Below are 27,320 nucleotides of genomic sequence, written 5' to 3' on the forward strand. Positions count from 1 at the left end.
TAACTTCTTTAATCAAATATATGGAGAATTTCCACATGGGAGTAGTTTTTCAACTTCAAGGAACCCAATTTGTTTTCATATACGAGCAGCATAAGTTGGAAGAACTACACTTTCATGACAGCAATAGTACAGAATGTACTGTTCGTATTATCTTATTTTATAGTATTTTAATCGTACTGATGCTTTTTTATTATGCTGAACAATAACATCATAACAATAATGTAGAATGTACAAGTCTATAATCAGGTACCTATGCTGGAATTTGAAAGTTACATTATGTCTTGAATAACGTTAGTTGAATATTGCTGCATTTCTTGAGCTGTACTTGCTGTTATTTGGCCGCTTTTTGACATTCCTTCGGATCAGTCCTAGCATGAATGACATTTATATAAAAATGAGTTCTTTCAATTTTTAGAACATGAGCCATAAAGTACAATCATGTGCTAGGTGCAATCAACTATATAGTCACATTGTTCCTAGTAAGCATCTCATTCAATAATCTATTTTACCAATGTATTGGTTTTTCAATACACTAACTATGGGTCACTAAAATCAAGTATCATTATTTTTAAAGTAATAGTAACAGACAACATTTGATACTTTATCTTGATATACAATAGAAGAATGCCGATGTGCTCTGTAAGTTTGTGTTATGAACTTTCCCTTTGTTCCATTGCATTTGTATTCAAGATCCATATTCCCTTCATTTTCTATTATATTTAGATTGGTTGGGTTTCGAGGGATCATCAGCGTCAAACAGGCCTCAAGGCTCAATGAACACAGTTACTTACAAATAATCATCCATTAAAGAGATCTCCATGTTAACAACGAGAATTAAATCCAGAAGTGAATCAACTCCTTACCAACTTAATAAACTTTCATCAACTATTATTTTGTTAACTATTAATGAAAAAAAAATTCTATCAGCAGCACTCTTTCTAATCTCTATCTTTCTTTCTTTCTGACCTCTATCCCTCTTCTCTCAAAAACTCAAACCTTTAATATGAATTAAGATCACTTACTGTTGAAAAAAAAAGAAGAAGGAATAATGTGATAATCTAGGCCCTTAAAATACAAAAAGGAGAACAGTTTGAAATTTAAAAAGAAAATACTCACGATTTATTTCATAGCCTAGTGTCAATGACCCAGATGATAAATATCCAATGTGAAAAATCAAAATCCGCTGATGGTTCCTTCAGAAACATAAAATAAAATCCGCTGTTGGTAAAAGAAAAGATAGCAAATCATTACTCCATTCCACTCTTTAACATCATAATTTAACTAGAAAGAACTTTCATGCAAATATTCCAATTGTAGGTAACAACATGCATGGATCTAAATCGGTCAGTTTATTCAAAATTGATCAGTTTACCGCTCGCTATCCATGAATGCCCCTGACATTGTATGGCTTTGACTAGTGAAATCATTATATCTCCTACAAATCAATTGTGCTCTTCCAATTACTTATCAGTTGACATTATAACTTATCAATATATCAATATAGTATCGTATGTTCGGAGGCAAACAACTAAGGTAGATCATAGTATTGTTGGAGCATCTTTATTTCATCCTAGTTGTCATATGTTTTATGATGTATCAATTGCTTTGTATCCATATTGAGTTTTAATGAAATGAACTAGTTTTGTCTTTGCTACAAAAAATGGTTTGGATATTCTTTAATACATTTTAATGGATTGTAAATGAATTAATAGACTATTATTGATCAATTTAAACAATCCAGTTCAAATTCAACCATTTTGGTATATGCTGGTGGATGTGGTTGTCTTATTAGTGGGGGAGTAATAGTAATTGGATATGTAATTTTTTCGAATTATTGAACACTGTAGTAGTGTATAGAGAAGCTTTTGAGAGTATATGAAGTTTCAAATTTGGTTCAAGATAGATGTTTTTCAGTGGTGCCAGTTCAAGTGGATTCTGAATTGCTCAACCATGCCATTCAAGTGATAAGAAAAGTATCTAAATGAGCAATAAAATTCTAATTTTTTCAAACCAAAAATATGAATTTAGTGAACACAAATAAATAGGACAAAATTGTAGGTGAAGACATAAAAATAAAAAGATAAATACAATCCAGTTTTCCCCGTAGGTCATTTATATTATGTTACGCATTTTTTTTTAAAGTCCATTTGAATTAATTATTAATTGCAAAGTTACGTTGATTATTTAGAGTTATGAGTGATAATGTGGATGATGATCCGGTTGAGTTAAAATCTACTTTTACCGTTTCTTCTGGCGATTTGTAACTGTTTAAGGTTGAAGCTTTGGTTGATGCGGATCCAAATATTGATGAAGCATCCATTCATATTGAAGCTTCAAATGTTAATTCTAGTGTCTCCCAACTTGGTGTCAATGAAGTTGACATGGCTCCTTTCTTTTCAACCGAAAATACATGGAAAGTTAGAGATGAAATGCTTAATTTGGTACGTCGGCAAGCAAATAGGGCGAAATTTACAATTGTTATAGGAAGATCAAATTTAAAGAATCCAATGTTGCATTTGTTGTGTGAAAGGAGTGGAGATCACAAAGCACCGAAGAAAAAAATGTCGTATCATATCAGAGCAGAAAATGATGGGTGGTGCCTCAGGGGTAGACTTCTTGTCAAGAGTAGCTTTTGAATCACCAGGCTGATCGCCGGGTGCAGCTTCAGAGTTTTCCATCGGCATTTGCAAGGCCTAGTTCGGAACAAAAAGTTTCCAATGACATCTCATAATCAACATTTAAGAGCCGGAATGCGACCCTATGATTGGGGTTATCCGTCTTCGACCTATCTTTAGTAAAAGAAAGAGCTCAAGAACTCATAGGTGAAGTTTTCAAACCCCCTCATAGGTTTCAACATCTCGACCAACCCTAGTCTATTCAACAGCCTAATCACATGTTCCTCTATTCCTAGTCTATCTATAGCATTAGCATCGGGGTACCGACAAGGAGAGATAGTTCTAGAGATTAGAGATTTATACCTATTCCTTTGCTCGGGATCCTTGAATTCGATCCCATGATTGCGGCAGTTAACTGCCGATGGGGGCTTTTAGGTAATTTTCATGTGTCTTTTGTATGTCAGAAAAGCAATTTTCAAAAGAGATTGGGAGGGAACTATCAAAGTCACGTGACTTAATAGAAAAACGTATTAAAAAAAATGTAAATCTTGTTTTAAAATGAATATTTATAGCCCCTTGGACCTTGGTGAACATGGCTGAAGTAGAGGACAGAAAAAGAGACAAGCCAAAGCCCCCTTGTGTTTATCGTCGTTTGATGCAGATTTAAGGGACATATTTAAATTTACGGAGTGATCCAATCCTTTTAAGACTTTAATGTGTTTCATCCTTCTGAAATAAATAATTGCCTATTTTCCCCAAGGACAAGAGGATCCTACTGAATGATACTACCTCGTCTACACCCTTTTGGAGTTTGTTTGAGTTCAGATCCTGCATAGGCGGCTCCGGTTTGCTTGACCCTAACACAAGCTGCTAAAACTAATTATCATTATCCTGAATCTTGAGCATGCTATACACCTCTAGTACGAGGTTCGGATGGATACTTTTTTTGTCAGTATAAGAGTATATTAACAGAAGGTGAAAATATAGTAAGAGAAAACTTGCAAAAGGCTTAAGGCACCCATCAAACATACATGTACACTGCATAACAATAAGCACAAGCATGACCTCAATCAATGTTAGGAGTTATTTGCAATTTAAGCTGAACAAACAAAGTTTGAGAGTTCTCAATGCCAAATTGAGGCCTCTCCATATGTAGCAGTAAATGAGTGCATAAATTTTGAATTTCATTTGCCTCAGCCATGCAATGAGCATCGGCTACATGTTATGACCCCCACAGGGTAATTCAAAAACCTAATTCCTAAAAATCCCCAAATCTGAAACTATGCCTTTTCTTAATTTTCAGTCTGGATTTTAAATGACAAGGAAATGAAAATAACTAGCCATCCAGTGACAGAAAGCAACAATGTTTGATGCTTGAGAACTACATAGAAATGAAAGAATTTCAGTTGTCAAACCAGCCTCTATGAAGGAGCTGAGAAGCTGAACCTAAATCCATTTTTACCACGATCATGTTCAGTCTGCTTGAGCACGTAGTAGTAGTTAGCCTGAAACAGTGAAAAGTATATCAGCGAAGAAATCATGGAAAGTCTTGATAAAAGGAAAAAAACAGTGAATGCCAAATTAGGGGGAGGAGAAGGCAACATCACAAAAGAGATCAATACTTTAAAGACCATTAAAGTACAATTGATTGTTTACCTAAATTATTAGAACAAAAATCAAAAGAGTATAATACACAAACACTACTAAGATGTGTGCTTCACAACAAATTCAAACCTTGGAGCACATTTTGGTGCAGATAATTTTATGGGCAAACAAAAAGAACTCAATTCAGAACCAAATCTTAAGGAAAATAAAAGGAGAAAAAATATGCAACCAGCCCAAAGTCCAAATATAAATTAAGACTAAATATCCCTAATTTCAGTATATTTCCCTCAGCTACCCCCACCTTCCTAAACCTAAAACAAAAAATGTTAGCTTGACCTGCTGCCTAATTAAATATAAAGAAATTGAAGCATAAGCTAACCTCTAGGCGGAAAAGACTAGTAGGAACAACAAATCCACATCCCACTGATGTTCGGAAGGATTCTAGGAACCTCCGAGGAGAGAAGTGCTTATATTCATTCTGAGTTAATTTAGCAGTATTCCCAGCACCAGCAAAAACATGACCATGGACCCCGTGTTCTCTTAACCACCTAATTGGAAGATCAAAAGAGAGGTCTACAAAAGCTGTAACAGAAAGATCTCCTCCAATGGAGTCCCATTTAGAGGAATCACTATTGTCATCATTGAATACATCTCTGCTTTGTCTTCGTGGTTCAGCAGGACCTAATCCCCTAGTTTTAAATCCCCACAATGTCATTGGTCCTCCTAGGGTACAAACTGGAGAGAAATCACCACCCAAATAAAACCTTTCAGGAAGGGGAGATGGCTTGTTCATGAAACCATGTCCCCATGGAAAAATAGCACCAGCAGAAATCCCTAGGTTCAGTGCTGTATTATAAAACCCAAAAGGGACAGCATACCGAGCATCAAACTCCTACATAAATAAGTCAAACAAGTTAATCCAGAAAAATATCAACAAAAAAAAAAAAAAAAGAGCATAAAAGAAATATTAAGATGCATGAGGGTTATTATTCCAGTAACAACTTGTTATAATCTCCATCCCCCAGTGTTTAGCATTTACTCTAATCAAAATCACTTCTCACTTCCAATTTCAACATAGACTTTGACAAAATTACAGTATAGACAATCATGTTTTTAAAATATGAATTCTGCAATTACCCAAGAGATACAGCCCCCCGCTAAAGAAGTAGAAGGTTGCGAGCAGCCAGCCATGTGCTGGTGCCACTGCCAATATCTTCTGAATAGTGTGAATAGACAAACATACTGTTCGACATAAGAGCATCCTGCTCATGAAAACTAAATGTGTCCTTTCATATTGCATAGGAAGGCCCCACCCAAGTGAAACAAATACCTATACTCTTTGTACAATAACCAATATGAAAATTTAATGACGTCAAAATAGATAGGAAAAGAAGTTATCACTACAGATTTTCCGCTATTGGAGCAGACGACCAGGTTCTGAATTTTTCATGTGTCCAAGGAGATGGAGTCTGCCCATGCCCAAACAAATCTAGTTTTAACCCTGACGGAGTAATCCTAATTAATATTATTCACAAAATTGAGTTTGCATCAATTTGAAAATTCCAGTACTCACAGAGCTATTTCAATTATTACTATTCTGCTATATAACTTAACAGACAGGTTATTAGGTTTTATTCAGGATGCATAGGATTTCATTGCAGCAGATTAACTTAAAGAACAACAATAGGATTTAATTGAACCTGACGCAGAAACCGCAAGCTTCGATTATCTGGTGTAAGGCCACCAAGGTGAGTGGTAGAAACAAAGGCAAGTCCTTTTGTGGGCCTAATTGGTGAGTTTCTCCTATCAATTTTAAACGTATACTTCAAAGATGATAACAAACCGTGCCCAAGCTGCCTTCTTACAGACCTGGATGCCATTTGCAATGGATCCGTTAAGGTACGCCATCCAAAAGTGTATGTCAAATCATGGTGCTTTGTTGAGATTAAGCCAAGAGACATGCCCAACAATTGCTCTTTGTACGAAGAAAACTCCTGCCAATCTTGGGAAAGCATGGACAGCCGTGCTACAACCGGATTTGAAGTTCCTTTAAGTCGAGGGGCATATAACCCTACACTCACCTCTGTTGCTTGGTTTGCACCGTAAGCCAAAGAAGCATCCCATAGATCACCATAACCTAACAAGTTTTTGTACTTAATAGTACCTTCACCAGTCCAAGAACTAGTCTGCAAAAGCATTGGCAAAATTCCAAATTGAAAAAATATTAGCAGATTTAAACCAGCAAGTACTAACTACTCAGCAGATCAATATACAGTTACCAACAGAACAAGGACTAAAACAACAATTATCAAGGCAAAAAGATTATAGTTGAACATTGATTCATCTATAAAATAAAATGCATCTGTTTGTTTTGCTGCAACTGCATAAAAGCTCGCATTAAGAGGCCATGTAGCAGATATGTCTGATTCTTTTTAACACTTTAAACCTCAAAAAGCGTCATTGTACGTGTAACGCCTCCATAGAGCATTGTCAACCAATATGTCACTCCCTAAAATACAACACTAACCCCCCCTCCCAACCCCAAGGTGAGGAAGAATGGGTTCGATTAAAAAAAAGAAAAAAAAATTCCTATTCTAGTGCTAGCAAACCCAACTACAAGACTAAAATCATGATTTCTAATACAAAAAATTATTAGGAAGTGACACTTTCGCTGCAAACTGCAAAGCCAAAAGCTTCCCAAGAATGACCATATAAAACCAACCCTAGTCTCTGCTATCCACAACACCAACCAAGTCTTATCCTGCTAAGTGGGGTGAACTACATGGAGCAAATGACACTATAATGTTCTATCATACATCATATCTCTATTCAACTAATTAGTCTCTACTATCCCTTTCTAAAAAATTAATGCAGACACTTCAACAACTAAGTGGCGTTGGCTACGGATCAAATACGCCATAATGTTCTATCATAAACCATATTTCGGTCCAACTCGTTAATATTTCCTAATAACATTGTCCTAATAAATGATTCATCAACAACTAAAAGAACAAGATTTTACCGCGGGTTTGGTATAAACACCAAATTCACCAGAAACTCTACTAGCAGCCTCAACAATATCAACAACAACATTTGCAGTATTCGGCAACTCGACGGGTCCAGGCTCAAGACTAATCTTACTAGATTCAAAAACCCCGAGACTCTGAAGCCTAGCAAGCACAATCTCGGATGCACGAATAAGCTCTTGCATGGTGGTAACATCTTCGATTCCCTTAAGTTCAGCTTCGATCACCCAATCTTTGGTTTTCGTGTTGCCGCGAATTATGACGTCGTGAACTCGGATTGGAACTAGCTCCGATGAAAGGCGTCGGGATAGGGTTTCGAGTTTGAATTTTTGGTCGCGGAGACGGGAAAGTGGGGATTGTGGAACATCGTCATCATCATCATCATCTTCTTCTTCTTCGTGTTCGTTGATTTCTTCTTCTTTGGGTTTGGGATTGTTAGGGTTTGGTGAATTTTCCATGATTCGATCGGTTTTGGAAGCGGTTTTGGAATGTTCTTGTTGTGAGATGAAAGTGGAGTGTGAGTGAGTAGAAGCAACGCACGAAAAAGAAAGGAAAAAAAAAAAAAAATCAATAGCAGTTTTTCTTTTCGGACAAGAAATAAAAAAAAAATGAAATCAGTTGCGGTGAGCGTGGATCGAACACGCGACCTTCAGATCTTCAGTCTGACGCTCTCCCAACTGAGCTATCCCCGCAATCATGTCAACGTAACTCATTGTTTCATTATATATTAAAATGCCCAATGCTGACTTTGACAAATAATTAAGAAATTAATATCGTAAAATATGTATATTATACACATACATATAAAAAGTAGTTGTATTTAAAGATTATTTTTATCACACTTTATTGTTTTATAATTTTATTTATCTTTCATATTAAATTCAATAACTTTACTTGCAATTGTTCTAAAATCAATCAATAATAGAACTATATTAAATACATTTAGAATGTAGTCCCTCCATGCTTGAAAGTTGGACTCTTCCTCAAAAATTCATCGAGAGTAAGAATGTATTTCGAGGTTTGAAAGCTTTTTTATAAACTAAGAACTCTATTATTTTATTACAGCACAAAAACACGTTGTTTCAATTAACAGTGATTTCTGCAACACTTCAATATTTAACGTGAATTTTTTTAACTTCGCACTTCGAGCGGAAATACTAAATATTGTCGTTTTAAAAATAAAATTAGAGTAAATCTTTTTAAAATAAAATATATTACTTGACGAATTAAAACAGTTTGAAATAAACGGCCACAAAGACATACAACGGGAACATAAAAATAATGTATAAATATGCATCAAGAATATAGCAATGAAAAGGGCTCTAAATATGTATAACCCAATCGAGACAAGCAATCGTAAGGACTCACTAAGTATGACATGTCCCTCGGACGTCATACACATAAAGCCTATAACCAACTGCATCCTACAAAAAGGATGATTGTATCTGACTAGCCGCTCTAACCAATAATAATCATATAAATCACTAAAGTAATAGATATACGAGAAGATAACCAAATACAAAGTCGTAAAAGATAAGTTTTGTCTATGGACAATAAGCACAAGCAAACCTCGTCCTAAGTTTGACTCAAGGGAATCAAGACCAATAACATGGATTTCCCTCGCAAGCTCCACCAGAATAGCAGGAACTCACAAGAGGCAACTCTTCACTGTTAGGAACACGTGATCCAAAGACAAAAGACATGTGAGAGCAAAACTCAAAGTTCCAAAGATAAAAGTATAAGGTCACGATATAAAATCAGTGTATCTAAAAGAATGCACATATGAAGTATAACATGGCCAGGGTCGTATCTGAGATTGGGCTAGGAGGACGGCCGTCCTAGGCCCAAAAAATAAGTCTGGAATTTGGGCCCCAAAATAAAATAAAAAATAAATAGGGATTCATTAAGCTCAAAATATTACACAATACAAAATTCCAAAGGGAGGTATCATATATTGATGCAAATTATCTATTTTCTGAATTCAAAGTGTTGCAATTATTAATGACTTTGCATCTAAAAATGCTCGTAGAAATTATTTTGTATGAACATTTGGATATTAAATAAAAAATTCAATGTATTTTTTTATGAAGTTTGATGTTTTTCTTAGATTATTTCTCAACGTAGTAAAAGTAATCTGTTGGAACAAAATGTGTTTAACAATGAACCTTAAAGAGTTTTGATGATAACAAGGTATTAAAAATTGTAAATTGGACTAGCTAATATTTGTTCAAGTGTACAGGACCATAATTATAAAGTTACATCATCATTGGTTCTGAATGAGCAAATAAAGAGCAAAGGAAACAACAAAAATTTGAAGCTTGGACGCTCCTGAAGGCAACTTGTTACTGAAGAGAAAAAGCGCTCCTGAAGTTAAGTCGCTTCTGAAGTAAGGATAGTGCTCCTGAAGTTAAGTCGCTTCTGAAGTAAGAATAGTGCTCCTGAAGACAAGAAGTCCAGAAGTCATATCATCAGAAGCTGCATCATCAGAAGCTGCAGAAGTCATATCATCAGAAGCTGCATCACCAGAAGCTGCCTCATCAGAAGCTATTTCACCAGAAGCTGAATCTCAACTGGATTTGCAAAAGATTCAAGAATTGAAGAATTATCAATGCAAAAGTTGTCTATTGGATTCGAAAACACAAACAAAGGATTAGTGGAGTTTTGCAACGGTCATTTCAAAGGTGTTTGAAGGCTTGTGCTTGCAATTTGGACGAAAGCGTTGACATTGTACTTTGTACGAATTGTACAACCACGTTCTCCACTACTCTGTTTTGTGTCCACGCTACAAGACAAGAAAACAGCTCCAGAATACGGTCTCGCCTGCATATATGTTCCTTTGGATAAGGAATGGATTTCAAATTGGTTCTTCATAGGACAACAACCAAATCAGGCAAAAGATCATTGGTGAAAGATCAAGCTTCAACAACGACTCTTTGGTGTGTTGGCAATTTCACAACGTCTCTTTCACACCTCTATATAAAGGAGTGAAGACCTAGAGATTTGGTAATGCAAGAACGCTGAACGAAAGACTCACAAGATTTTCACAAGTACCAAACCTCTGCTGAAATTGTTCTGCATTCACTTAGAATTTCTGTGTCTCAAAGTCATATCTTAGAAATTCTTAAGTCCATTGAGTCTGTATCTGTTTTGTATTGTGAGCACCTCTGATTGTATATCAAGTGTTCAACCTTAAACAATTTTCTGTGTAATTTTGTTTAGTTAGGAAGTCTCTTGCAGTTGTGCTTGAGCAGGTAGTCTCTTGATTGTGTTCTTGAGCAAAGGAAGTCTCTAGCTTGTGTGCTGGAGCAAAGGAAGTCTCTTGCTTGTGTCTCTCTGTTTTATTCCGCTGCATTTAGATTCTGATTATCACTTCAGAAGCTGTCTCACTGATAGAGCCAAACCGCAAGCGCACGGCCTATCGAAGTAATAGTAGTAAGTAGAGTATCGTTCCGCTAGGGAGTTGTGAATTCAATTAGCTTTTAGAGAATGATTAGAAGAGAAGAAAGATTATGAAATAGGGGGTTAATTGCTGAAGATAAATAACAATAATAATAAAAGAGCCTTGGGATTATTGGTTTATCATAATAACAAACCCTTCACTAGACAAGACTCAAACATCTAATTTCATGGTTTACACCTTAATTCCTAAAGACCGGTTTCCCTTAGCCCCTCACCTTTCCGATGAAAGTCCGATGAGAGTTTACTTCTAGTAACCAAGCCTATTTCGCTGACTTGATTACTAGAAGATGCATAGAGGATTGAAACTACTCTTTGTCTCAATAATTGCAAAGACTATTTCACTGTTTTGCAATTATTGTCTAGATTCACTTGTTCCAACATCAAAGCTCCGCTCTCGCTTTATGAATTGATGTTTGGGATGATGGATTAACGATTATCAAACCCTCCGCTTTCACTTCCACAGTTTGATAATTGTTAATCCACGTTAAGACGGTGAATCTAGATTAGAAATTAGGGTTACATAGAAATTAGGGTTTAAGCTTGGTTTGTTTAGGATCATGTCATTAGACTTACCAACAATCCCAAGACAAAGAAGTGTCTACTCACTAACGTTCATTGTAGACATGGGGGAAGAAGAGAGAAAGCAATAAAGTAAAACAACAATAATATAAAAGTGAACTTTTATTCCAAGAACAAAAGATGAATGTTTATGATGGAGTGCTACTCTATTTATAGCTTTACAATTGACTTAGAAACTAAGCTACTATAAGGGCAAAACAGTAAAGCTGCAACGGAGTAACTTGGGCTTGAAGAAAAGCAGCAAAAGTGGTCCTGGAGGGTGGCACGGCCGTGCCACATGTTGGCACGGGCCGTGCCAAGCTTTTGACTTGGTAGAGACATATTTTTGTCTCGTATCTTCGTATTCTTGTACTGTATTTGCTACAGTCCTCTTTCTTTTGCTCCAAGACACCTTCCACCATATATTCGTTCCTAAAATATAATAAAATGCAATTTGAAGTAAAAGATTCAAAAAGGAAATAATATTAAAATAAAATAAAACCAAATCTAAATAAAACGATACTAAATAATGCATAAAACTAGACTAAATTATGACTCATCACTCACTTAGCTTCTGATCAGTGTGTTCAGTTTTAAGGAGAAACGAAGAATTTTTCAAAACACAATTCAACCCCCCTTCTTGTGTTTTTCTCACCTTCAATTGGTATCAGAGCCTGGTTTGTTGTGTAACACTTAACCGTGCAACAGTCAAAGATCTGAGAACAACATGTCTACTCCTCCTCCTACTGGTCCTAGTGATACTAGCTATAAAAATGTCTCACATGATTATAGTGATAGTAAGAAAACCAGTGTTGGAAAAGTTCCAAAGTTCAATGGAGATGCTGAAGAGTTCACTTGGTGGAAGACCAACTTTTACAGTTACATCATGAGCCTAGATGAATAATTATGGGATATTCTGGAAGATGGTGTTGGTGATTTAGTCCTTGATGAAGAAGGAGCTGCTGTGGATAGAAAGAAACATACTCCAGAACTGAGGAAACTTTACAAGAAGCATCATATTATCAGAGGAGCTCTTGTCACTGCCATACCCAAAGCAGAGTATATGAAGATGAGTGACAAATCCACTGCTAAAGCTATGTTTGCTTCTCTCTGTTCAAATTATGAAGGGAGCAAGAAGGTCAAAGAAGCAAAGGCTCTCCTGCTTGTACATCAGTATGAGTTATTCAAGATGAAGGATGATGAAACTATTGAGGAGATGTACTCAAGGTTTCAAACCTTAGTTTCTGGGCTACAGATACTAAAGAAGAGCTCATTTGCTTCTGATCATGTAAGCAAGATACTCAGAAGCTTACCTGCCAGATGGAGACCAAAGGTGACTGCCATTGAGGAAGCTAAAGATTTAAACACTTTAAGTGTCGAAGATCTTGTTAGTTCTCTCAAAGTTCATGAGTTAAGTCTTAATGAACATGAGTCTACTAAAAAGAGTAAATCAATAGCTCTTCCATCCAAAGGCAAGTCATCAAAAGCTCTCAAAGTAGTTGAATCTGAAGAGGAAGAACAGTCAAGTTCAGATTCTGAACCAGATGCTGCTGAAATGGCCATGCTCTCAAACAGACTTCAATATCTGGCCAAGAAGAACAGAAAGTTTCTCTCCAGAAGGGGTAACTCCAGAAGCTCAAAGAAAGAAGATCAGAAGGGATGCTTCAACTGTAAGAAGCCTGGACACTTCATAGCTGAATGCCCTGATCTTCAAAGAGAAAAGTCAAAGGACAAGTCAAAGAGGTCTACATTCAAACCAAGCAAACTCAAGAAGCAGATTAAGCAGAGTTTAATGGCAACCTGGGATGATTTGGGTAGTGAATCTGGATCTGATAAAGAGGAAGCTGATGAAGATGCAAAGGTAGCTGTTGGGTTGGTAGCAACAGCAACTTCAGAAGCTGGATCAGATTCAGACTCAGAAGATGAAAACGAGGTATATTCCAAAATTCCCAGAGATGAACTTGTTGAGTCACTTAAAGAACTTCTTACACCTTTTGAAGTAAGAACCAATGAGTTGAAGGATTTAAAAGAAAAATATGCTGATTTGGTACAACAGCAAAAATCAACTCTATTGGATCTGAAAGCTTCTGAACAAGGACTTAGGGGCTTTGACTTCATGTGTAAAACATATGAAGATCAGCTCAGGTTCTTATGTCAGAAGCTACAAGAAAAGTGTAATGAAAAACCTTTAAGTAACCATGAAATTGCTCTTGAAGATTTTATTATATCTGGCATTGACAGAAGCAGAGTAGCTTCTATGATTTATAGCATTTACAAGAACAATGGCAGAGGAATTGGTTTTCCAGAAGTGAAACTTGAGAAAACCAATCTAAAATCTTGTTGTGAATGCATCAAGGAAGGTCTGAAAACATTCTTTGTACCAGAAGGGGCTGAGTTGGAAACTGTTGTTCAATCAGAACCTGAAGCTTCTAGTCCTAAGGCTAAGATTACTTCAAAGCCAAAGAACTCTAAGTCAAAGGCTATGATCAAATCTGATTCCAAGACTTCAAAGGTCAGGATCCTGAAAAGATCAGAACCTATTCCTCAGAGTCTGGTGAAACCAAAATCTGGGGTTCTGAAGTCTAAGTTTCAGAAGAAGACAGTTACTGCTTCTGAAGTACCAAAACCTAAGGTGATGGTTAATCAGAAGCAACCCAACTCACAGCACAAGGTACAAGAAGTGAAGAGTAAAGCCTTAAGTACTAACCTTCCAGGACCCATAGAACAATGGGTATCTAAATCTAAAAATGTCAACGATGCAGGTATGTCTAAGAGCAGTGCCAGAGCAAAGATCATGGTACCTAGACAGTGGTTGCTCAAGACACATGACAGGAGACAAGTCAATGTTCCTCAGCCTAACAATGAAAGAGGGAGGAAATGTGAAATTTGGAGGCAACCAGTCAGGCAAGATCATAGGTACAGGAACTATTGGTAATTCATCTACCTCAATTAATAATGTATGGTTGGTAGATGGTCTTGAACATAACCTTTTGAGCATTAGTCAATTTTGTGATAATGGTTATGATGTGCTTTTTGAAAAACCCAATTGTACAGTAATCAACAAGGAAGACAAATCCATTGTGTTCAAAGGAAAGAGAGTTGACAATGTCTATAAAATCAATTTTTCTGAACTGGCTGATCAGAAGGTGATGTGCCTACTATCAGTGAATGATAAGAAATGGATGTGGCACAGAAGGTTGGGACATGCTAACTGGAGGTTAATCTCTAAGCTTAGTAAGTTACAACTTGTGAAAGGGCTACCAGACATTGACTATCATTCAGATGCACTCTGTGGTGCATGTCAGAGAGGGAAAATTGTGAAATCATCTTTTAAAACCAAAGACATTGTTTCAACCTCAAGACCTTTAGAATTACTCCATATTGATTTATTTGGACCAGTGAGTACTGCATCCTTATATGGAAGTAAATATGGATTAGTCATTGTTGATGATTACAGCAGATGGACTTGGGTGAAATTCATAAAGAGTAAAGATGTTGCGTGTGATGTATTCAGTAGCTTCTGCACTCAAATTCAATCTGAAAAAGAATCAAAAATTTTGAAAGTCAGAAGTGATCATGGTGGAGAATTTGAAAATGAGCCATTTGAAGCTTTTTGTGAAAAACATGGAATTTTCCATGAATTCTCTTCTCCTAGAACACCACAACAAAATGGGGTTGTAGAGAGAAAGAATAGAACTTTACAAGAAATGGCCAGAACCATGATTCATGAAAACAATTTACCAAAACATTTTTGGGCAGAAGCAGTGAATACAGCATGCTATGTTCAAAACAGGATCTATATCAGACCTATTTTGGAGAAAACAGCATATGAACTCTTTAAAGGAAGAAAACCCAATATCTCTTACTTTCATCAATTTGGATGTACATGTTACATTCTGAACAACAAGCTCTACCTAAAGAAATTTGATGCCAAGGCCCAAAGAGGAATCTTTTTAGGTTACTCTGAAAGGTCAAAGGCATACAGAGTGTATAATTCAGAAACACTCTGTGTTGAAGAATCTGTGCACGTTAAATTTGATGACAAGGAGCTTGAAGATAAAACTTCAAAGCAAGGTGAAAGTTTTGCAGAGATACAGGTTCCTGAAGCTACTCCAGAACCTGATCAGATAGCTGAGTCTGAAGATAGTCCAGAAGCTGAACCCACATCAGAAGCGCAAGATGAAACTGCTTCTGATGAAGCACAAGATGGCTCACATCAAGAAGATCCTCCCAGAAACACATTCAAACACAAGTCTTCACATCCTGAGGAGCTAATCATTGGAAACAAAAATAGTCCAAGAAGAACAAGATCACATTTCAGACAAGAAGAGTCAATGATTGGACTAATCTCAATGATTGAACCTACAACAGTTGATGAAGCACTTTCAGATGATGGATGGATCCTAGCTATGCAAGAAGAGTTGAATCAATTTCAAAGAAATGATGTGTGGGATCTGGTACCCAAACCTCAGCACAAGAACATTATTGGAACAAAATGGGTATTCAGAAACAAGCTGAATGAGCAAGGTGAAGTAACAAGAAACAAAGTCAGGCTTGTTGCACAAGGGTATAGTCAACAAGAAGGCATTGATTACACTGAAACATTTGCTCCAGTTGCAAGATTGGAAGCAATTAGGTTACTTCTTTCCTATGCAGTTAATCATGGCATAATATTATATCAAATGGATGTCAAGAGTGCATTTCTAAATGGTGTCATAGAAGAAGAAGTGTATGTCAAGCAACCTCCTGGATTTGAGGATATTAAATATCCTGACCATGTTTTTAAACTGAAGAAATCACTATATGGCTTGAAACAAGCTCCCAGAGCTTGGTATGATAGACTAAGTAATTTCTTAATCAAGAATGATTTTAAAAGATGACAGGTTGATACTACACTCTTCAGAAGGACCCTTGGGAAGGATATTCTTGTTGTGCAAATACATGTTGATGATATAATATTTGGTTCTACTAATGCATCTCTTTGCAAGGAATTTTCTGAGTTAATGCAGGATGAATTTGAAATGAGCATGATGGGAGAGCTGAAGTTCTTCCTTGGCATTCAAATCAATCAATGCAAAGATGAAGTCTATGTTCATCAATCAAAGTACACAAAGGAGCTTCTGAAGAAGTTCAAACTTGAAGATTGTAAAGTGATGAACACTCCAATGTCATTTGAGGTAGTGTTTATTAAATTGACGAAGAAACTGAATTGAACAAGTATTTTACGTGCAACTTAAGCAAAGAAGATGAAGGAGCTAAAGTAGATCAGAAGCTGTATAGAGGTATGATTGGTTCTTTGTTATACCTCACTGCATCTAGGCCAGATATTTTATTCAGTGTATGCTTGTGTGCAAGATTCCAATCAGATCCTAGAGAATCTCATATGACTGCTGTCAAGAGAATCTTCAGGTATTTGAAAGGAACAACTAATCTTGGACTCCTTTATAGGAAATCCTTAGATTATAGGCTAATTGGATTCTGTGATGCTGATTATGCTGGTGATAGGATTGAAAGAAAGTCAACCAGTGGCAATTGTCAATTTCTGGGTGACAATCTTATATCCTGGGCTAGCAAAAGACAAACAACTATTGCTATGTCTACAGCAGAAGCAGAATACATTTCAGCTGCAAGTTGTTGTACACAACTACTCTGGATGAAACATCAGTTGGAAGATTATCAGATAACTGCTAACAGTATTCCCATTTATTGTGATAATACTGCTGCTATTTGTTTGTCTAAAAATCCAATTTTGCATTCAAGAGCTAAGCACATTGAAATCAAACACCATTTTATCAGAGATTATGTTCAAAAAGGAAATTTAGATATACAATTCATTGATACTGAAAATCAATGGGCTGATATATTTACTAAGCCTTTAACTGTTGAAAGATTTGATTTTATAAAGAAAAATTTGAACATGCACTTTGTATCTGATTAAATGCTTGCTTGCTCCTGAATAGGATTTTAGGTTCTGAAGTTAGTTCAGAAGCGGTAGTCCATCAGAAGCTCTTTATTGAGGTTCTGAGGAAAACTCGCTTCTGATGATGACGTCAGCATCTGAAGTCCAGAAGTTGGATTTGTTGCTTCTGAATAGTTGAATTAGTGGAAACGTTGGGAGTTACTTTTTAAAAGTAACTTCTGGCCCACTAACTTGGTAGTTACTCTGTGAACTTCTTACGTGGCCTGTATGTGTTGGTGTATAACTAAAAAGGGCAATGATGATTTTAGCTTTGAAAGTACTTTTCACGCGCCCCCAATTTTGTCATTAATGTTATGTTTGTTTGTCTCTTTTGAATTGCAATCGTTTTACTTTTAACACTTTGTCAATTCACACACACTCACAACAAACACATTTGCTCTCAAACTTCTTGCGAAGTAAGCGCATTCTCTCAACCTTAGAACCCCAAAATCTTCATCTTCTTCAAATCTTCGTCAATCATCAAAATGGCATCATCTAGTTCGCAACGAGAAGATTCAGTATCTACTTCACGAATGATCCCTGAATATGACTACAGAGGAAGAAGCATGAAATTGGAAGAATGGGATTTACAAGTCCAGATAGAAAATCCAGTGGATTTTGATTCTCTGGGTTTTCATAAGTGTTGGATCAGAAGCTACTTTGAAGAGCAAGGACTCATGCATTACTTCAAAATGTTGAATGGACCAACATACGAAGCTCTGGTTAGACACTTCTGGGTAAGAGCAAAATTTTACAACAGAGCGGCATCCCTTGCTGAGGAAAGTCAAATGGTGTTAATGTATCCTGAATTAGAAGGGAAAACAAGAGAAGAAATGGGTCTTGCACCGTTTGTTGAGGATGAAATCAGATCAAGTATCTGCGGTATTCCAGTAAGAATTACTCAATGGCAGATAGAAGTTGTTCTTAAGGTTGAAGCATCTGGATATTACTCTGGAATTGATCTTTCAAGTGCTGCTGAACAACGCATTTGGAAGGAAAGAGCTAACTTAGTTATATTCAATTCTGAAAAGGAGAAGAAATATGCTGAATTAAACATGGAAACCAAGATGCTTCTGAAGATTCAGAATGAGGATTTGCTTCCATGTGGTGACAATGAGAAACCAAATTTGGCTCAGAAGGTCTTTCTCCAGCACCTCATCAAGAAGGAAAAGGTGAATGTGCCCAAATACATGTTCAAGTACTTGGTAGAGTGTCTGAAACAGAGTCAGCTGCAAGATAAACCAAGGCCCTGGGTTCCTTATGGAAGACTCTTATCAGAAATATTCTATCAAGGAGGTGTCTTGGACAGTTTAAGCAGAGCTCAAGGCTACACAGATCAGATGCTGGATACAAAAACTGGAGCATTCATAAATGCTCAAACTCTCAAGAACATGAAGCTGATCAGCAAGGTCACCAAACTTAGAACTGATCTAAGTGAATCTCATGTCGTGTCTGATCTTATGAGGGATTTTCCACCCATCTGCAAGCAGGATCCTATTGAAGTAAGATGAGGTACATCAAGGAACACTATGTGGCAACCAAAGAGGTCATCAGGTTGGATGAGGTACCTGAGGAAATGTATGGTGGTACTGTGCCTCTGGCAAAAAGCAGAAGTGTTAAGAGGAAAATAACCAAAGAAGAGTATTTGAAGGTTGAAGAATCTGCTAAGAAGGCAAGACCTGCTTCTGTCAAGCTTAAGATTGATGGTTCTGCAATGCCATCAATTGAAGAAGTAGCTGAAGACAACAACTCTTGTGTAGTCCTAAGTTCTGGTATTGCTCCTGTACAACCAGCTATACCAAAGAGGAAGAGGAAGTCAGCCTTGCGGAGGACCAAGGATTTTCCTCATATCACCTTGACAGCTCAAGATGCTTCTGATTTGGGGTTAAAGGACTTACAAGGGAAGAAGGCAGCAGCTGAAAAAGTCTTGAAAATTGCTGCTGAGCTACAAGAGTCTGTAGTTTCAGAAGCCAAGCAACTGATGCTGATGACCAGTGAGTCTGCTAAAGAGGATTCTGATCCTGAACCAGAGAAGGTAATTAATATATCATCAGATTCCGCATCCTCATCATTATCAGATTCTGATGATTCTGATGATGATATACCCTTAGCTCAACTTTTTCAAAAACCAGTAAAAAGCCAGTCAACATCAACCAAAACCAACAAAAAGCCCTCTCAGTCAACTACTTATGAACCAGTTGGTCACATAATTAATGAGAAGTTGGCTGAAATGGCTGAGCAGAGAGAAAGAGTCATTGATACTATCTTTCGCCATAACCCTCAACCCCTTAACATTCAACCTCTCAACATGATTCCTCCAGAAAATGTTGAGTCTACCTCAGAAAAAGCCTCTGAAACAACTCCAGAAGCAGCTGCTTCTGAAAATGTTGTTTCAGAAAACCCCCATCAACAAACACCTGAACCACATAAACCCACAACACCCCCACAATCACCAATAGCTACCATTGACCCCCAACTCAACACTCAAACATCAACTTCACCACAACAACCACCAACTGAAATTGAACACTCCCCACAACCAACTCCCATGGATATTGACAACTCTCAAGTCAATGTCCAAGACCTAACCGCACACATTGCTTCTGACCAGCCCTCATCTTCAAACACACAAACACACCTTACCATTCCAGTTCCTAACCCTGTTCAAGATCTGGAAATCAGTGATTCTGATCTTGAAACCCTTGAACAACCACCCACAAACATCCTGGAATCTGGATATATTAATGCTGAGCTTCTCACAATCCTTAGTCAAATGCATAATCTGGTGGATCAAAGGATGACAATTGATCTTACCAACGCATATGAAGACTCATGGGCATCACTTCAGAACCGGGCAACTGAGCTAATTGAAAGCATAAGGGCTAAGTGCATCAGAAGCAAGGAAGCTTCTGTCAGGAAGTTAATGGAGCATCTGAAGCAGAATCTGTAACACCCCGTTTTCCCAACGTAAAAATTTCATAAATAAATCATAGTTTTTTCAACTTTAAACGGAATGCTACACTTCTTAAAAATTCATAAACTGAATAAATAACAATTTATTCTTCAAAATCATTTAACATAAGTAATTCAAAACTTCGCAGCGGAAATTAGTTCAACAATAAAATAATCTTTGGCACGCAGGCCTCAACATAAAAATCTCATAAGTCTTGTTCAACATTTATTCATAAAAATCCATAAGTAATACGTAAGGAATATAAATAGAAGACATAATCCCATCCCGTTACGTATCAGAGCACCTAAGACACACTTGTGAGGAGTCCACTCACGACCGCAACTAATCCTAGTTACCTGCAAGTTACCCATACGAAGAGCAACATTTCCAAGCAGAGGGGTGAGATTTCTCAAACAATAATATTAAACATATAAATCATATAAAGTACATTCAACAACTTAAACATCTTATAATTCATTAATCATATCTAACAACTTAAACTTCCTTAACTAGTGTCATTATCCTTCCTACATTAGTCATATACTTCATCAAGTAATCTCAATTATTATTCATAAAACATCTTATCTTAAATCATGATCATAAGCATCAATATCTAACACCAAATATAATCGTAAGCATCATCATATAATTCACATAAGTATCATTATCAAAACATAGCATTTATCGAAAACAACTTCATAATCAAGTTCATAATCAACTTCATAAACAAACATCATCATTAAATCATAATCATCAAATCACAATCAAACTTCATAATCAAACCTCACTTAACTCGACAATGCGACTCAACTCGACTATGTAACTCTTAACATCTCAAACCATCTTAGCATCTTGACAACTTAACAACTTCAACAACAACTTAGACAACTTCAACAACAACTTAGACAACTTCAATATGCATGTGGTACCACCAGGGCATTAAGCCCCCTTCGCTAAGGTCATATTTGGACCTGTCGGGCATTAAGCCCCCATCGCTAAGGTCATAAAGAACCTGTCGGGCATTAAGCCCCCATCGCTAAGGTCATAAAGAACCTGTCGGGCATTAAGCCCCCATCACTGACTATGCAACGACACAATCTTCCTACAACTTGGACAACAACGTGAACATCTTATACAATTCCATTAAAATGGACAACTTCTTAAATCTTTACAACTTAGACCGACTTATACATCTTCACTAAAACTCAACAGCAACATAGACAGCGTATGGACAATTCACAACATATTATCATCATTGAATGCATTACACTAACTTTAAACATCACAGGTATTTACTTAATGTATTTATAACACGTCACTTTACTTATAACATTAAATCAAGGTTCAACAGCAACAAACAGCGGCAAATACAGCATATAACAGTGCTTGAATATCATATCATCATTAAAGAAATGTATCATATCAACTTAATCATCAAAAAGAATCATATTCATCAATCATAAACAACTTCATATAACATCGTATTTAAACATAAACAATAATTCACTATGTATCTTTGTAAAAACATAATAAATTATCCGCAACATATTTTCATGTCAAACCCAAGGTACTGGAAAGATATCACAAATATCAACAACTTTCATGTTTACAACAAGGATCAATTCAAAACAGAAACATATGAACAAAACGCAAAAACATGAAACAGAGAATGCTGTCACCGTACAATTTCGCTAAGATCTCCCTGTAGTATTTTCATCATAACTCAAAGACCAAACATCATTTTCACGTCAAACCAAAGCCACTGGAAAGCTAACAAAATTATCTAAAACTTTCATGTTTATGCCTAAGACCAATTCTGTACCGATCAATACCAGTTTTCATTTTAAATTCGGAAAAGTTGTGCTGAAAGTCCATAAAAATTCACGGTGACCTACGTGCAGTAATTTGACCATAACTCAAGTTCTATAAATCCTATTGACGTGAGACCAATGACATTAGAAAGCTAGCATCCATACCTACAACTTTCGTGTTTACACCTAAGACCAATTCGGCACCGATCAATTTCAGTTTTAATATCAAAATTCGGGCTGAATGCAGATTTTCTCCAAGTTTCACCTAATCTCATGGTTCTAACCTCAAAACTACTTCCAATAATCATCCTATGGATTATCGAAGGTCTGTACATAATTTCTACATCAATTCAACAAGTTTTCATCATCTAATCATCAAATCTCTCTCAAAACCCTAATTCTCAAATTCTCACAAACTCTCCCCAACTTGTTAGATGTAATCTAATGATTTAACAACTTAATATTAATGCAAGATAGTCTCACCCTCACCTTAGATTAATTCCTGAATCAGCAGCAACGTTCTTCTTTCCTAAGGTCTTCTCCTCTTCTCTTGACTTTTCTCTTCTCTTCTCTTCTTTCTTGTTCTCCTCTTTTCCAAAAAGCGGTTTCCGGTAAACTCTTTCTAACCTAAGCTTCTCTATTTATAATACTAAACGTTCTTCCTAAATCTATTTTGGCCCAACAACTTATTATTCTTTCTATTCTAACCCCCTTCTTATTTCTCTTACACCTCAAAACTACTCTATTCCTCATAATCTTATTTATTTCTAAATTAAATATATCTCTCCCCCACTTAATAATAATAATACACCAATAACAAATATATCTCTAACAAATAACAAATATATTTCTACACCAAATAACAAATATATCTATAACAAATAACAAATATATTTCTACACCAAATAACAATTATATTATGCTAGTAAATACCAACATATAACATAACAAAATATCACATAAATCATGTAAATCATACCAATCATATAAATATATTCTAAAACTAATTAAAATAATTAAATAAAAAGGAGGGCGTTACAACTCTCCCCAACTTAAAAGAATTTCGTCCTCGAAATTCAAGCACAAGAGAAAATAATTTAATTATTGTTTCTTCAAACAAAACACAAAACCACATCAATGTTAGTCAGTTAAACATGATCACATAATAAAACATAACTACTAACTAGAAAACATGACGACACGACACAACGACTCTTCTACTTGGCCGGACGGACCGACCTGCTCTGATACCAATTGTAACACCCCGTTTTCCCAACGTAAAAATTTCATAAATAAATCATAGTTTTTTCAACTTTAAACGGAATGCTACACTTCTTAAAAATTCATAAACTGAATAAATAACAATTTATTCTTCAAAATCATTTAACATAAGTAATTCAAAACTTCGCAGCGGAAATTAGTTCAACAATAAAATAATCTTTGGCACGCAGGCCTCAACATAAAAATCTCATAAGTCTTGTTCAACATTTATTCATAAAAATCCATAAGTAATACGTAAGGAATATAAATAGAAGACATAATCCCATCCCGTTACGTATCAGAGCACCTAAGACACACTTGTGAGGAGTCCACTCACGACCGCAACTAATCCTAGTTACCTGCAAGTTACCCATACGAAGAGCAACATTTCCAAGCAGAGGGGTGAGATTTCTCAAACAATAATATTAAACATATAAATCATATAAAGTACATTCAACAACTTAAACATCTTATAATTCATTAATCATATCTAACAACTTAAACTTCCTTAACTAGTGTCATTATCCTTCCTACATTAGTCATATACTTCATCAAGTAATCTCAATTATTATTCATAAAACATCTTATCTTAAATCATGATCATAAGCATCAATATCTAACACCAAATATAATCGTAAGCATCATCATATAATTCACATAAGTATCATTATCAAAACATAGCATTTATCGAAAACAACTTCATAATCAAGTTCATAATCAACTTCATAAACAAACATCATCATTAAATCATAATCATCAAATCACAATCAAACTTCATAATCAAACCTCACTTAACTCGACAATGCGACTCAACTCGACTATGTAACTCTTAACATCTCAAATCATCTTAGCATCTTGACAACTTAACAACTTCAACAACAACTTAGACAACTTCAACAACAACTTAGACAACTTCAATATGCATGTGGTACCACCAGGGCATTAAGCCCCCTTCGCTAAGGTCATATTTGGACCTGTCGGGCATTAAGCCCCCATCGCTAAGGTCATAAAGAACCTGTCGGGCATTAAGCCCCCATCGCTAAGGTCATAAAGAACCTGTCGGGCATTAAGCCCCCATCACTGACTATGCAACGACACAATCTTCCTACAACTTGGACAACAACGTGAACATCTTATACAATTCCATTAAAATGGACAACTTCTTAAATCTTTACAACTTAGACCGACTTATACATCTTCACTAAAACTCAACAGCAACATAGACAGCGTATGGACAATTCACAACATATTATCATCATTGAATGCATTACACTAACTTTAAACATCACAGGTATTTACTTAATGTATTTATAACACGTCACTTTACTTATAACATTAAATCAAGGTTCAACAGCAACAAACAGCGGCAAATACAGCATATAACAGTGCTTGAATATCATATCATCATTAAAGAAATGTATCATATCAACTTAATCATCAAAAAGAATCATATTCATCAATCATAAACAACTTCATATAACATCGTATTTAAACATAAACAATAATTCACTATGTATCTTTGTAAAAACATAATAAATTATCCGCAACATATTTTCATGTCAAACCCAAGGTACTGGAAAGATATCACAAATATCAACAACTTTCATGTTTACAACAAGGATCAATTCAAAACAGAAACATATGAACAAAACGCAAAAACATGAAACAGAGAATGCTGTCACCGTACAATTTCGCTAAGATCTCCCTGTAGTATTTTCATCATAACTCAAAGACCAAACATCATTTTCACGTCAAACCAAAGCCACTGGAAAGCTAACAAAATTATCTAAAACTTTCATGTTTATGCCTAAGACCAATTCTGTACCGATCAATACCAGTTTTCATTTTAAATTCGGAAAAGTTGTGCTGAAAGTCCATAAAAATTCACGGTGACCTACGTGCAGTAATTTGACCATAACTCAAGTTCTATAAATCCTATTGACGTGAGACCAATGACATTAGAAAGCTAGCATCCATACCTACAACTTTCGTGTTTACACCTAAGACCAATTCGGCACCGATCAATTTCAGTTTTAATATCAAAATTCGGGCTGAATGCAGATTTTCTCCAAGTTTCACCTAATCTCATGGTTCTAACCTCAAAACTACTTCCAATAATCATCCTATGGATTATCGAAGGTCTGTACATAATTTCTACATCAATTCAACAAGTTTTCATCATCTAATCATCAAATCTCTCTCAAAACCCTAATTCTCAAATTCTCACAAACTCTCCCCAACTTGTTAGATGTAATCTAATGATTTAACAACTTAATATTAATGCAAGATAGTCTCACCCTCACCTTAGATTAATTCCTGAATCAGCAGCAACGTTCTTCTTTCCTAAGGTCTTCTCCTCTTCTCTTGACTTTTCTCTTCTCTTCTCTTCTTTCTTGTTCTCCTCTTTTCCAAAAAGCGGTTTCCGGTAAACTCTTTCTAACCTAAGCTTCTCTATTTATAATACTAAACGTTCTTCCTAAATCTATTTTGGCCCAACAACTTATTATTCTTTCTATTCTAACCCCCTTCTTATTTCTCTTACACCTCAAAACTACTCTATTCCTCATAATCTTATTTATTTCTAAATTAAATATATCTCTCCCCCACTTAATAATAATAATACACCAATAACAAATATATCTCTAACAAATAACAAATATATTTCTACACCAAATAACAAATATATCTATAACAAATAACAAATATATTTCTACACCAAATAACAATTATATTATGCTAGTAAATACCAACATATAACATAACAAAATATCACATAAATCATGTAAATCATACCAATCATATAAATATATTCTAAAACTAATTAAAATAATTAAATAAAAAGGAGGGCGTTACAACTCTCCCCAACTTAAAAGAATTTCGTCCTCGAAATTCAAGCACAAGAGAAAATAATTTAATTATTGTTTCTTCAAACAAAACACAAAACCACATCAATGTTAGTCAGTTAAACATGATCACATAATAAAACATAACTACTAACTAGAAAACATGACGACACGACACAACGACTCTTCTACTTGGCCGGACGGACCGACCTGCTCTGATACCAATTGTAACACCCCGTTTTCCCAACGTAAAAATTTCATAAATAAATCATAGTTTTTTCAACTTTAAACGGAATGCTACACTTCTTAAAAATTCATAAACTGAATAAATAACAATTTATTCTTCAAAATCATTTAACATAAGTAATTCAAAACTTCGCAGCGGAAATTAGTTCAACAATAAAATAATCTTTGGCACGCAGGCCTCAACATAAAAATCTCATAAGTCTTGTTCAACATTTATTCATAAAAATCCATAAGTAATACGTAAGGAATATAAATAGAAGACATAATCCCATCCCGTTACGTATCAGAGCACCTAAGACACACTTGTGAGGAGTCCACTCACGACCGCAACTAATCCTAGTTACCTGCAAGTTACCCATACGAAGAGCAACATTTCCAAGCAGAGGGGTGAGATTTCTCAAACAATAATATTAAACATATAAATCATATAAAGTACATTCAACAACTTAAACATCTTATAATTCATTAATCATATCTAACAACTTAAACTTCCTTAACTAGTGTCATTATCCTTCCTACATTAGTCATATACTTCATCAAGTAATCTCAATTATTATTCATAAAACATCTTATCTTAAATCATGATCATAAGCATCAATATCTAACACCAAATATAATCGTAAGCATCATCATATAATTCACATAAGTATCATTATCAAAACATAGCATTTATCGAAAACAACTTCATAATCAAGTTCATAATCAACTTCATAAACAAACATCATCATTAAATCATAATCATCAAATCACAATCAAACTTCATAATCAAACCTCACTTAACTCGACAATGCGACTCAACTCGACTATGTAACTCTTAACATCTCAAATCATCTTAGCATCTTGACAACTTAACAACTTCAACAACAACTTAGACAACTTCAACAACAACTTAGACAACTTCAATATGCATGTGGTACCACCAGGGCATTAAGCCCCCTTCGCTAAGGTCATATTTGGACCTGTCGAGCATTAAGCCCCCATCGCT

At 35.7% G+C, this 27,320-nt stretch overlaps 1 protein-coding gene and 1 non-coding gene across 2 annotated transcripts; both read right to left on the minus strand.

The window, feature by feature from the left end:
• Positions 1-3,676: 3,676 nt before the first annotated feature.
• LOC146939959 (uncharacterized) lies at positions 3,677-7,765 on the minus strand. Its single transcript, XM_085753543.1, has 4 exons — positions 7,243-7,765; positions 5,921-6,406; positions 4,600-5,112; positions 3,677-4,120 (listed from the first exon to the last, which is right to left on the minus strand). Exons 1-4 carry the CDS (start codon positions 7,702-7,704, stop codon positions 4,037-4,039), a joined length of 1,545 nt encoding a protein of 514 aa, XP_085609669.1. The 5' UTR covers positions 7,705-7,765; the 3' UTR covers positions 3,677-4,036.
• Positions 7,766-7,865: 100 nt separating this feature from the next.
• Positions 7,866-7,938, minus strand: TRNAF-GAA (transfer RNA phenylalanine (anticodon GAA)). The gene has a single exon. It is a non-coding gene; the product is annotated as a tRNA-Phe (tRNA).
• Between the last annotated feature and the right edge of the window lie 19,382 nt (positions 7,939-27,320).

Source organism: Medicago sativa, chromosome 3 (genome assembly GCF_051527215.1).
Source record: "Medicago sativa cultivar Bolivia chromosome 3, Bolivia_mono, whole genome shotgun sequence".
In the NCBI taxonomy this organism is placed as follows: Eukaryota; Viridiplantae; Streptophyta; class Magnoliopsida; order Fabales; family Fabaceae; genus Medicago; species Medicago sativa.

What these genes read in the sequence shown, in the direction of transcription:
- LOC146939959 (XM_085753543.1), bottom strand. Translation starts at nt 7,704, where the DNA reads ATGGAAAATTCACCAAACCCTAACAATCCCAAACCCAAAGAAGAAGAA. An exon ending in GCTTGCGGTTTCTGCGTCAG is followed by an intron (nt 5,113 to 5,920) that starts GTTCAATTAAAT and finishes TTATTTATGTAG; the next exon opens with GAGTTTGATGCTCGGTATGC. An exon ending in CTAGTCTTTTCCGCCTAGAG is followed by an intron (nt 4,121 to 4,599) that starts GTTAGCTTATGC and finishes TCACTGTTTCAG; the next exon opens with GCTAACTACTACTACGTGCT.